The following is a 13,746-nucleotide window of genomic DNA, read 5'->3' as shown; positions in this document are numbered from 1 at the left end:
CGCTTATTTCCAGGCTGGCTGTCAGTGTCCACTGCGCATGAGGTACTAATGAACAGATATGCACAGCATGTCGGGCCGTTTTGTGAAAATGCGCACAATGCCCCGGAGAGACACTACTCGCGCTCCTTCCTTCGAAGACATGATTCAATCACCAGTTTTACTTTTACCACATAAGGCGGCACGAGCGGCCCCAACAGCGGGCGGGACCAGCGAAAAGTTCCGGGGGGGTGTGATTACTCATGATTGGTTGCCTTATTTGGTGATTGACAGGTCCTTTTCTCCGGCTCTCCTCTAAGCTCTGGTTGTTGACACTCTCCTGAAGTCCGCGCGGCTCTCACGGATAACGGAGACATTATAGCAGCTCGCGCAGTTTCCTCAGCTGTCCGGCTCAAGAACGGACAACACCCCACACCGAGACCATTGGACTGTCATCGTGGATTTCTTTTGCCCTGTTGTCTGAGCTTTGAACTTATTTTGCTTCCTGCAAGCCCGTGACGCCGTCCCACTTTTCTGAACTGAGAGTGAGAGCGCGAGACATGGCAGAGAAGCGGAGGTCCCCGTGCGCGCTGAGCGTCAAGGCGCACGCGTTTTCTGTAGAGGCGCTCATCGGAGCGGAGAAGAGACGCAGGACGGCCGGAGAAGAAGCCGTGTCCCCGAGCTACGACGACGGCACTGATGTGTCTGACCTCACCGAGAGTCCGGGCCCGCGAGCCGATAGAGCGTGCACGAGCGACCGGGGGAGCGAAGCTGAGTGTGCGAGTGACGGATCACGTAAGTAAAACAGCAAGTAGTTAAACCATATACTTAAAAATATATACAATTAATGTTTGCATAAAATAAGAGACTCATAAACCGTCATAGCCCTTATTCTTGGCGAGGTTTGTTTTTCAAAAAGGCTTTAACAATTTAATGTGTCATTTTCAGATCAAGGCGGTACATTATAGACATGTTATAAATATATTTCAAGTGCACAACTTAAGACCATCATTTCTAAGTATAGTCTATTTTTCGAGGACCAAACTAAAGTCGAACTTTTCAGCTCTTTTTGTTTGTTTTATGAATGCACTCCTCTACTGTCTGGTTGTGGAAAATTCAGTTAAATGAAAAATAAGGCAAACAATTATTTGGTGCTTTGGTCAGAGCCATAGTGTGTAAATGTGATATCATATCATTGCCCTGGTCTAGTAAATATGAGTGGTGTGAGTGTGACTAATGTGTGCCGCTTTATGAGCTGTGTTGCAATCATAAACACGCCAATTAGCAGCATGTAAAGGCCGGGAAGCTGCCTCGGAAAGGATGCGAAGAGGTCTGCAGAAAACACAGACCTAGTGGCCATGACAATTTATTATTTCAATCTGCTGTAAACTGAAAATTCTGATTTAGGAGTTTTTGTAAGCTTAGCTTGCTCGGACCATGTCTAATGTCCACCTTTCTTTCACATGTGGCGAATAACACAAATAACATAAACAGAGAGGCACATAAACACTGACATTAGTTTGACCTAAATATTCAAACACTTTAAAAAAAAACTCCAATATCCGACCAGAAAAATCATTATACAGCTGCTAGTTGGACTAAAACTGGAGTTTTAAACGTGCCTTTTTGCTACGGCATAATAATAAATTATGTGCCTATAGGCCCTAAATTCAATAATGAGTGTATAGAGTGGCCTTTGGTCAAAGACCCAATTGCAACTACAAATTCTAAACTTTAACAGTGAAGAGTGACCTTAATGGACGTCTAATCACTTAAAAGCATTTTTATCGTCTAAATAATCCAGTAATAAAATAGTGTTCAGCAGTGTGTGGTAAAACAAAACCATTTGGGCGCTGCTCAAAGTGTTTTTCATCATTATAACAACCTCAATAAAAACGTAGCCTACATGTTTTAAGGGCTTTAAGCAAAATGTGAAACGTGGTAACCTATAAAGACTTGGTAACTTGGAATCAGGTTATAAAATAAAAACAAAGAAATCATACTATGTTCATGTTGTTTTTCCTTTTGAAATATTCAGATTTCAGTTTTTCCCATTAGTCACAGTTCAGGACAGAAGTCACACCTTGTAAATGACTGATCTTTCGATGAGTGTGTAAAGTGATCATTCCGCTTTTTCCCCCCCGGTGCAGCAGAGAGCGAGGACGCGCTGCTGGAGAGTCCGCTGCCCGCAGCTCTGTGCACGCCGCCGGTCACCGGCAGCGGAGAGGAGTCCCGCGTGGACCTGCAGGGATCAGACCTGTGGAAACGGTTCCACGAGATTGGAACGGAAATGATCATAACCAAAGCTGGACGGTAAGACAGATGTAGAAAGTTGTATATATTTGGTGGGGGAAAAACGCTCTTAGATCTTTAAAAGAAGAATGATGATTTAGACATGATATTCCGGATATGAAGCAAATGCTTTAGTTTAACAGGCATGTTAATTATTTAGCATATCACCCTTTAAAATAATGACTTTAACCTCAAAATTCACAGTTATAAACTCATTTAGCTGAAATTATGATTTTTTAAAGAAAATTAATTTATCGATGTCGCTCATGTTATTATTCTTTAGTAATACTGGCTGGACTTCTTATAGTTTGGCTGAAATGTGTATAATGTTGATGATTTATTTGGGTTTCCTGTTAGGCGGATGTTCCCCGCTATGCGCGTGAAGATTACGGGTTTGGACCCACATCAGCAGTATTACATCGCCATGGATATAATCCCTGTGGATAACAAACGATACAGGTACGCGCGCACGCACACGCGCACACACACACACACACACACACACACACACCTGCACAAACACATACTGCTGCAAGCCTTAAAAGAGCACAAGGAATTCGTAATCCTTTTATACATTTAAACACGATATTATGTCAAAAATAAAAACAAAAAGTTATATCTGCTATAGAGCGATGTAACATGTAAAAAGTGAGCGAAGCTGTAGGTACATAGGCCTAATTTTCTGTCTTTATCGGTGGCCTGTAACCTCCTTCGCATCTCTTATAGAAAGGGAATAAACTGTACTCACATGTTTTTATTTAGATATAAAGTGTTTCTCGGACAACTTAACATTTTTCAATTGTGTAAACCCAGCTGTGAGTCCACAAATGGCGCTTGGCTCTGGTGCTTTGTCACAGCAGTTTTGCCTTCCCGTTTGGAGGAGGCCTTTTGGACGGCTAACCTCTCCATCCTGAGAGGTCAAATCAGCAAATGTCGCTATAATGCAAAAAAAAAAAAAAAAGATTCTGCAGCGGTGTGAACGAGGTAGTTTTCACCGTCTCTGTGGACTTTTAGATACGGACAGTGAACACTTTTTAGCGGCATGACAACGAGCAGGACGAATCATTCTGTCCATTATATAAGATTTGACATCAAATTACAGTGGATTATGGAAAGATGTGCTGGAGAGCACACACAAGTCAGAGCCGAGGCCAGAGCCGCTTTTTAATCAAACGCTCCACAGCAGGTGTCGAGCTGACCTTCAACCAGAGCAGAGACTAATGAGTCCACTTTACTCTTAAAACCAATACATCACAAACAGAGAATTTACATTTACATGTTTAAATGTTCGATGTGTTACAGAATACCTAAAAATAGAAAATAAAAACGGCTTGCTAGCTTCTTCTTTGGATCATCAGGATCACAAAAAATGGGTTTGATCATTTGAAATATGGAGAGGTATAGTCTCACAAGGACAGCATTATTATTTAGTTTTTTTATGGAACTGCTTTTGCATTTTTCCCTCATTATTTGCTCTAACACAGCATACTCACGTGACCCTCTCTCTCTTGCATGCTCTCTTTATTTTTAAGATTGTTTAAGGGGCTTCATGATTGTTTTGAATCAAGCAAGTCTATAAACCTTCCTGAGTGTTGATTGCTACAGCAAAAATCACAAGTTAAATACTGTACACAAAGTAAGAAATAAAGAAAACATGAGGGAATGGTAAAAGGATTACAATAATTGTTTCTTGCTTTGTGACATGAATATTTATAGCATACACATGCGCTCTCTTCTCCCATCATAGTTTGAGTCTTTTAGAGGGTTTATAAAGTCAAGAATTATGTTGTGGAATTTGAGGACATGATCACCTCAAATTTGATGCATTTTGACAATTTTTGAGAAAATGAATTTCTGTCTCAAAAATGATTCCTTGCATCCATTCACTGTAATGACATTTCAACAGCAAGAATATGCTATTGAAAAAGTCAATGTAAGGGTTTGTGTCATTTCATAGCAGGTTTAGGAAATGAATTATTGAGCTAACCAATAATTTGTCTGGAGTCACTCTGAAATAAGTCTCAACATCATCTTTACTAACATTCTTTTAAATCCGAGCAGTCTTTTTTTTGTTTGGTCATTTTTAAGAACTAAGGTGTTGGGACACTTCATTTACCTCCATGTGTGTTTCATAAAGGTACGTGTATCACAGCTCGAAGTGGATGGTAGCTGGGAATGCAGATTCTCCAGTGCCGCCCAGAGTTTACATCCACCCGGACTCCCCGGCCTCGGGGGAGACGTGGATGCGTCAGGTGGTCAGCTTCGACAAACTCAAACTGACCAACAATGAACTGGATGACCAAGGACATGTAGGTGTTACAAAAACAGTCATTTGAAATGTCTTTATTACCTGGTATTTTAACTCAGTAGCAGGTAGAATGTTTGATTTCACCATCAATGATCATATCAAGTTTCTTTGCGATAATTATGCTCTAGCCTTTAAGATTTTGAAAGACTTTGATTTTGAAGCCAAATAAACTCCTATTTTCAGCATGTTTCTCTGCATCCATGTGGGCATGTTCATTATGTTTTACAGCTTTGGGTTAAAGAAAATTGCTGTTATGCAATTTAAGCCTGAAGGAATGTTTCTTTATGTGTTCAGATCATTTTGCACTCCATGCACAAGTACCAGCCAAGAGTCCACGTCATCCGCAAGGAGTGTGGAGAGGAGTTATCCCCAGTGAGAGCCGTCCCTGCTGGCGAGGGAACCCGCACCTTCTCCTTCCCCGAGACCGTGTTCACCACCGTCACAGCATATCAGAATCAGCAGGTAACATAGCTGCACCCCCACACTACCATAATGTTAATGAACACATTTAGCTGGGTAAACCAAGCTTGCTTAAAGCTAACTTGTCTAAAAAATCCCCTCATCAATTTTAGGCCACAGGTAAAGGATATAACTTTATTGATCCCCAATGGGGAAATTCATTTATTATGTTTGTTAATGAATGATTAAAATAGAAAAATGTTCAAAATTAGTTTTTGCAGCTTAAACCAGAGTGGGATATCTCCCAATAATGTTTTGACAAAACGTATAAAGATATGTAAGAAGTAAAAAAAGAAAAGAAAAAAAAAAGAAAGGACGTTATGTTTTATAGCTTCATCTGATGTGCATTTTTACATCAATTTCTGAGCGAGTATGTTTTCCTTCGTGTGTTTGTGTTTCGTAAAACTTAGAGGAAAAGCTTAGAGAAAGAACCTGTGCTGCAGCTCCACCAAGAAAACTCCCAATAGACTGGAAAGAATGACCCTGCTACTCATTTAAGTTGAATGTTTGAAGTATTTGTGCATTTTAGTTTGTGCTCTAAAGAGTCCTATTTTTCTGGATTTTCTCCAACAAATTTCAAGAGAAAGACATTGTTTTCTGTATTTTTGAATATGATGAGTCAGTGTGAGGTTTGAAGTCTGATGTTAGCTTGGACTTGTTAGCCCACAGTGCAGGACGGCGATGGCGAGTCCCATAAAAGTGCCCTTGGATGCGGGTCAAAGAACTGGGCCTTAAACACCACACAGCCTGGGCTGCACTATGGCAGCCTCGCATACATTTACAAACAAAATCATATACTGTATGTGTGTATGGAAACACACCAACCAAGCATTTCCAACTTATTCAAACAGCACAATTGGCAGCTTACAATGCGCATTATATATTTTTAGATTTAATTGAAATATTACAGAGGAAGAAAATTATTTTGGCTGGAGCACAGCACATGTTATCATCGACTTTGTAATAAAGAAAATGCTGGAAATAATTAGTCTTATTTCACTTTTCAGATTACAAGGCTGAAAATTGACAGAAACCCGTTTGCAAAAGGCTTCAGAGACTCTGGCAGAAACCGGTGAGTTTATTTGGACCACAGAGATTTTCACATTATCCTGTGCATTAGGGGTAATGTGGGATGCATGACTGCATCATATTCTGGCTTGGTTGTGGTTTTTATCACGGCTATTTCAGTCCCATTTTTATGGAGAGCAAAGCTATGTATTTATACTTTTTTTTCTAACGGAAAATGTGCAACAGCCTCCCAATAAATCCGTCCAAAACGAGAGAAAAGAAAATGGACTAATCTGAGCAGACGTGGCAGATATTATGATTTCACCCTATTAATGGGTGATGCATTTTTATTTAAATGTGCTAACTTTAAAGGCACATTAATTCTCACAATCTCACAGTTACAGACTCATGCCTGAGGAGGGAAAAACATAACCCTGGCTGCAAACCTAAATGGAGCGTCAGATTCCAGCCGGCCTCAGGAACATAAACATCAACAGCAAAATAATAAAAGTCAAGAGTGTCCTGAAGAAAATCTGTATAAACACATTTCTAAACATATATAAACACAGCATTAAAACAACACAGCAGTAAAACTCCAACAGGCTCCAAACAGCCACTCCCCTGAGGCCTCACAGAAATCATTAGAGAGGAGGGCAGAGAGGGAACGTGTGAGACAGAAAATTTGACAGGGAGGAAGGTAGAGTACGGCAAACTGGATAACCCTGACAGCTGACCCTATAAAGTTAAACTCAGGAAGGCTGAAAAAACCTCCCCTTAAATATTACAGGAAGAGTTAAGCAGTTCGCTAAATAAACTTCTGCTCTGATAGGCTGCTTCAGAGCACACACAACCTCTCTGGGCAGCTTGTCTAAATTATCACCGTGGCTACAACCCCGCAGGGGGGGGGACTTTTATCCTCACGCTAACGAGGGGTAACAGAGCACTCGCATTACCCCGCCACAGCAGCCCTCTGCCCCACCTAGAGGGGGGGGGGGGAGACGCAGATTTTGCGGGGGAAGGGGAGTCCCACCTCATAAATCCTTGCTGCGGCTTCCTGCTCCTTCGTCCTGATTCGCCCGTAAAAGCCGTGTGAAAGCAATTACCTCCGAGCACCCGGCTGGCAGCAACCAATCGCAATGTGGCGTTTATGCCCCTCATTACCTGCGGTCTCCATGGAGACGGCAAAAGAGGCCCCACGGGCGACTAAGATGGCCGCCAGGTGGTCGAAATAATGTACGACTCGGCGAGGCGTACTGAGAGCGAGCGGCTGCAGCTGCACCGGTGACTGAAAAAAGTGCAGGACGAGGACTTCTGCCATCAATTATTTGTTGATAATTTATCATTTATTTCATGCTGATGTGTTTTTGTTAACGTGGGCATCTCGGCGTGTTTTACAGGATGGGTCTGGAGGCTTTGGTTGAGTCTTATGCCTTCTGGCGTCCATCTCTTCGAACACTCACATTTGAGGACATCCCCGGCATGGCCAAGCAAGGTAGAGTTGACTAGAAGGACTTCCTTACTGTTTCTTAAATTAAACCCCTATGGTTTTAGTAGGGTCAAACTTTGGCTAATAAAAAGGAGTTAGTAAGGTCAGGAAAAGATTTTCTTGTCATGATCTTGACCTTACAAGACCTTCTGACCTCTTTCATTTTCTGTCTTGAAGCCGAAATGTTTCCACACCTCCGATTTAAAAGACGGTGGTGCGTCCTCAATTTCTAAATCTCGCAGTGGCTGACGCTCACCATATTATTACGATTCATTTTTCAGAGTACCGATGTGAATCTTGACATCTTTGAAACCGATTTATAATTGTTTTACGATAATTCTTTACATCCCTCCCGGCGCGTGATAGGTGTTTTATGTGTGGTCCAATTTTTTCCAGACATTTGTGTCCTAGCAGGCATTCCATATGTGAAAGGGTTTTATGAGTAACAGTAACTAAGCTTTTAAGTAGCGAGTCATTATTCGCAGCGTTGCAAAAGGAAATCAGATCACAAATAATATCTCCTCAGGTCTCATGTTCTCTTACTGATACTGAGTAGGATACCTCATCATCAACTCGTCTGGGAATCAAATACTTGTTGACGCTTTATTTATTAGAATAATTACATCAAATGATCTTTTGTCCTTAAATGAACGCGTGAAGTAGAATGAACAATGTGAATCTGACTTGGAAGTAGAATTTAAGGTTGTAAGTTTCAATACTTGATTCATCTAACATGACATGTTAGTGATTTAAGCCTGAGGGAATATTCATTAGTCATTACATTGAAGTCATTATGTGTGATTAAGACGGACAAACGTACAAATTATTTTCTGGTTCTGTTTCCATAGGACTCCCTGGAGCATCACCTCACCTGCTCTCCACTTCCCCATGCTCCTCGCCTTTCCAGGTTTGCCCACTCAGTCCACCTGACTACAACTGCGGCAGGCCCACACACCCTCTCCATCGCTATAGCAACGGTCCGGAGCCATTTCCCCCTCCCAGAGGTCCGTCTGCATACGAAAGTGAAGGATTTTGCTCCCTGCCTCTCCCTGCTACTCAACTCAGCTATCTAGCCAACCCTACCCCTCAGGGTTACGCCAGTCTACGCCTCCACACACCGCCCTACAGCCTGTACGGTTACACATTCCCTCCGTCCCCTCGCCTTGCTGCCAGCCCTGATAAAATGGCTGCTGCTGCCACTGCCAACCATCCCAGTCCCTTCCTTGGCTCATCTCCCAGTGGGACTCTAACAGACAGTCTGGGCGTGCTCAGTGGAGGACAGCAGGGCTTCTTGTTTGACTCTCGGACTTTAGGGTTGGCAGGTAGCCAAGCGGGGGGCGGAGCCTCGCAGGTCACCGCACACATGGGCTGAATTTGACTCCAGACATCTAGGGTTGTCATGAAACAAAGTCACTACAAAGGAATGGGTGTAATTTGCTTTTGAGTCAAAACTTCTTACGAATTAATCATCCATGTGCTGAACAAGCATCAGGCTGGTCAGAGAGGAGAAGCCGTTGCCTCAGTGAGCATAAAGAGCTTCTCAAGACTTCCGAAACAGGAGGGAATATTTTATAATGTTCTTATAGGACATGCACGTGCAGTGACCGTAAAGGGATACACTTCCTCCAGTTTTGGATAAGAAGTCAAAAACATGTTTAAAGTTACTGAACTCTAGCTGAATATGTACTGGGCAGGAACTGTGCAAGTCCAGGCACGCAATGCAAGCACTCCAAGCCCTGGCCCCTGTACTTTATCTGAAAGATTTACTCCACATTCATGCCGTTCCATATCATGCAAACTTTGGTTTTAGTTACTCAACACTTCTTCTAACCTTATTTCTTTTGGGGCGAATATTGAGTTAATTCCATCAATTAAATTCTGTCTTGACACGTCTGGTGGTGTTCAAGTCTTTGGAAAAACAAACACACAGCGAAAGTTCATCTATAAAATGCACTACTGGCAGGACCTTTTGACCACTCCGACTTAAAAAAAACTCCACCCACACACAAGCCCAGAACCTGTCACATATTCACACAATGACATCATGGCCACGAGGAGAGCTATGGGAGCCATGATGGTGACAGTTATGAACTGACAAAGTTAAAGCTTCGGACTGAGCTGCTTCTTCTCCGTCTGGTTTGACAGACGTTTACGTGATGCAGCTGTTTGGATGTCAGGATGAAGTACATCTTTCCTTGTGTGACACAAACCTAACGGGACATGATGACTCTGTATATAGCGAGAGATGTGTATATAAAGGGTCGGGTGACACTTCGCACTTAAAAACTCTGACGCACCTGCTTCTGCTCTTTGGACCGGGTCAGGTACGTGACAGCCAACCCTGAACCTGCCTGAAAAAGCTTTTCTTCGCAAACACGTTATATCAGCACGCCCTTTGGCTGAGGACATTTCAACATGTTGTGACCTTTTTGAACCAAATAAAATATATCTATTCAAGTCACAATGTTTCTATGTAATAAGTATTTAACTGATTTCCATTGTTTATAATAGAAGTTATAAACATGCACGTCTTCTCGTTACACATGTCTTAAAGGAATTATTGTATAATGCCTACAATATAGAATATGTTATCACTATTATAGCCATATTGTGTATATACTATCTCTGTGTGTCTGTTTGAAAAAGCAGTAAAATATCAGGGTTTTTTAGCCAACTTTTGGTGCGAGACAGAATAACTCCCAGACACAAAATCTGCTGATACACATTTAAATAACGCACCGTTTTTATTGTGTAATGGTCATGCAAACTAACACCTACAACTCTGCTGAATTGACTAGTCACACGGGGAAGGGTGTGCAGTGAATCTAGATGTGGGTGTGAGGGTGCTGATTTGTGTGTGTGCGCTTATTTGTGTGTAATGTGTGGGGCAACAGGTGGCTGAGTTGTCAGCGAGTGTGTGACCTCACAGTCGCAAAGTTCATGTCGATCCCTGAGTACTAACCCCCCCCCCCACGCCCGCTCCCCTCCAAAGTCATACTACACTGCTCAAAGCACAAGCCAAGATTTCTTCACTGAGCAGTTTGTAGACACTCAGGCTTTGTCATGTGAACACCTGAAAAAACGCACCAAAAAGAGGAACCAACACAAAACAGAGTTCTCCAGAATACAGGCTCGGAAGAGAAAAAAGTTCGACACACTTCAAATCTGTCGGTAGTTTTGACAGTTAAGATATTAAATAAGGACACAATATCAACTTTAGCTGTAAAAAACCTCAAAAATCACAATTTTGTCACCTACCAACACTGTAAAAAAGGAAAAAGGAAACAAAAACATGAGATTTGCATCGGCATCTTTCAACTGGAGAGTTGCTTAAAGCTTCAAAAGGTGAGGTATTCCCTCTTAGCTAACAACGATGTGTACAGGCTTAAACACGTTATGCAACTCATTGTAAAGCATCCCATTTTTATTAATTAATGAAGGTCCAATAGTTTGAAAATGACATTTGTACAACAAGATTTTCCTTGACAACTAACCTGGTGTTCTCTATTCAGGATCAAACTTGTATATTTATTATTGCTAGCTTGTCCACGTGTGTTAGATTGACACTATTAGCTCCTACAGCCTCAGATTTTGGCCAGGTTTCCTTGTTTTTTAGAAGTTTGGAGTGAGGGCATGTTGTCGAGGGAGTTTGAGTATCATCCCAAACCACTTAAGAACACTCACATTTTGTAGACTGACTTAAATCTCAAGACGAACCCAGGATTTATAGTGTGTGTGTGTGTGTGTGTGTGTGTGTGTGTGTGTGTGTGGGCTTGCAAATCCCATCATCATCATACAAAGTAACTCTAAAAGCGACAAACAAGCTAAACAATCTTGATGCCAACAAACAACATATAATACGTTGCTCTGAAGATTGAATTCTGACGGAGTTGTCTGATGGGTCACATCTGTACGATATGCTGCACTTCATCTGTTCTTAGCATTAAAGGTTGATCATTTTACCCCAATATTTAACCCAGAAGTTACAACACTGCTCCCCTCTCGGTTGTCTCCTGTCACTCTGAAGGTGAGAGGTGCTGACGAGGGGAGCACATGTGAGGGGGAAGAGGACTGAAGAAGGGAGGAGAGCTTATTTTAGAACTCAGGAATGATTGGCTTGTTGTTTCTGAGTGACAGGGGACGGGACCCCTGCCTGGTGCATCCATACCACACACATACACACTCAAACACAGAGAGATACACACATATAAACACAATATTCTTTAGACCGGACAAGTTATTGAAAAACTGCACTTTTTTAGTAATTTAAAGTTTAGATGTTGTGACTGAAATGATTTGGAAACTGCAGGACATCTTATACATTCACAGAGGCACACTCTGCGTGGTGCCAGTGGTTTGGGTGATTCTCGGCTGAGGTGGGGACATTAACACTTGTGTATGACCAGGTGCCGACGTGACATATCTGTCACGCTATCCGCCTGGAGGAGGACAGCAGGGGACGAGGAACGGAGAGGCAGGGAAAAAGAGCAGTGTGTGTGTGTGTGTGTGTGTTTAAGATTTCTACAAGGTTAAGCAAGTCTGTCCATAACTCAACACTGCACACTTCAAATTCATAAGGGAACATAAAAATGTATCTGAAATACAATCAGGGCAAAGGATCCAAACTGGCATTTCTGCAGATTTCTAGATATTCTTGTTGTGCTTGAGATCTAAAAAGAAGTGCGTTGTCTCCATCGGTCTACTTAAACCTTGTAAAAGCTCCTTTTCATCTCACAGTTCGGGGGTGAAATGGTTGGTGCTGTTGTCCTCCAGACAGGCAGCCGAGTACCAGTCCGACTTGTGGGTTCTTTCCCAACATGTTCCACTCTCTCTCTCTCTCTCTCTCTCTCTCTCTCTCTCTCTCTCTCCCTGATTTCTGACACTTTACTGTCATATAGCTTTTTTTTTTTTTTTAAAAGGACAAAAATCAAAAAACCCTTTGATAATATTTTAAAAAAGAGCTTTTCTTTAACGGGAACCTCAAAACATTTTAGAGATAAATTACAGAAACATTTATACTGAAGCTGGATTTGGCTCGTAAAACCCAAAACCTTTATTTACTCATCTGTTTTTTCAATGCGTCATCAGTCAATTTGAGAGCAATACTAACCTCGGTGTTTAATGTATCATCTTGACTTGTAATATCTATAATTATCCTAAGTGGACTGCACTCTGACTTAATGTTAACATTAGCTGCACATAAATATTTGCAGCGTTGCCAAAGCATCTCATCATGACACTGAATATCCCCAAAGCTCTGAGGCATCAAATCAAAGCAGAGAGGCATCAGTCTTCACTTCATAGTGTGTTTGCATGTGCGGCCTGCTCAGGCTTACTAATATAGACATACAAAATGAAAGTGAAGCATGAATGACAGAAAATCTGATTACTGGGTCACGAGGCGCATGAATTAAGATTTAGGTTTGTTGTTATGACAATTATAAATACAATCTACCCAACATCAGTTTAACGTAATGTTTTTGGAAAGTAACCGCACGCACGCACACACACACACACACACACACACACACACACACACACACACATGCACAGAGGCCCTTTCTGGAGAGCAACAGTTCAGTATGCAGTGCAGACTTTTAAGCAGAACGTTTTAGTACACTGAACCCTCGTGGTCATTCGGTGGGCATTTTTTGGGTCCACCTCAGTAGACTTCAGCGTGGATACTAAATTCTGGGTTTCATGCAGTATGGATCGGATACATCCTTTCAAGAATTATGTTTTACAACTCATAATGCTGTGTGTAATTAAATGTAAAATATCAATTAACGAGTGCCTCCAGTTTAAGACAAAGGAGCACAGATTAATTTGATCCATTTTAAATTTTTCACCATTCCACCGAATTAACCCTTTCCCCTCTATTTAAAAAATGATCTGCATATTTATGCATATATCTTTATTGCTTTAATTAATTCAAATTGTACCTAACAGATGCAGATAAGAATTGCTTTGCACTGTAATGCAGGATAAAAACAGCAGCTAGTATCTATGTAAAAAAAAAAGATATGTATAAAATGACTATATGAAGATAAATAATAATACATGTGTAATTCAAATATTATATATTATTGCACAGTCCAGAGAGGTAGTCTCCTTGATGGAGATTTACTTTATACATATCTTTTATTTACATACTTTCATGTATGTACTGTAAGTTATTATATTATTTAATCGGTCTTTCACTTGATATGTGCATTAT

The 13,746-nt window shown here is 41.4% G+C and overlaps 1 protein-coding gene across 1 annotated transcript; it reads left to right on the top strand.

Annotated features, from left to right (window-relative positions):
- Positions 1 to 316: 316 nt before the first annotated feature.
- Positions 317 to 9,981, top strand: tbx18 (T-box transcription factor 18). The gene is made up of 8 exons (XM_079359025.1): positions 317 to 771; positions 2,127 to 2,289; positions 2,626 to 2,727; positions 4,406 to 4,577; positions 4,871 to 5,038; positions 6,043 to 6,107; positions 7,441 to 7,535; positions 8,378 to 9,981. The coding sequence occupies exons 1-8, from the start codon at positions 537 to 539 to the stop codon at positions 8,899 to 8,901; spliced, it is 1,524 nt and encodes a 507-aa protein (XP_079215151.1). The 5' UTR covers positions 317 to 536; the 3' UTR covers positions 8,902 to 9,981.
- The last annotated feature ends 3,765 nt before the right edge of the window (positions 9,982 to 13,746 follow it).

Source organism: Symphodus melops (assembly GCF_947650265.1).
Source record: "Symphodus melops genome assembly, chromosome: 1".
NCBI lineage: Eukaryota > Metazoa > Chordata > Actinopteri > Labriformes > Labridae > Symphodus > Symphodus melops.
This window is presented reverse-complemented; position numbering and strand designations above follow the sequence as displayed.

Bases quoted from the DNA above. Each gene is read 5' to 3' on its own strand.
- tbx18 (XM_079359025.1), top strand. From the start codon at position 537: ATGGCAGAGAAGCGGAGGTCCCCGTGCGCGCTGAGCGTCAAGGCGCAC. The intron at 5,039-6,042 runs GTAACATAGCTG...TTCACTTTTCAG, and splicing joins CAGCATATCAGAATCAGCAG to ATTACAAGGCTGAAAATTGA. The intron at 6,108-7,440 runs GTGAGTTTATTT...CGTGTTTTACAG, and splicing joins AGAGACTCTGGCAGAAACCG to GATGGGTCTGGAGGCTTTGG.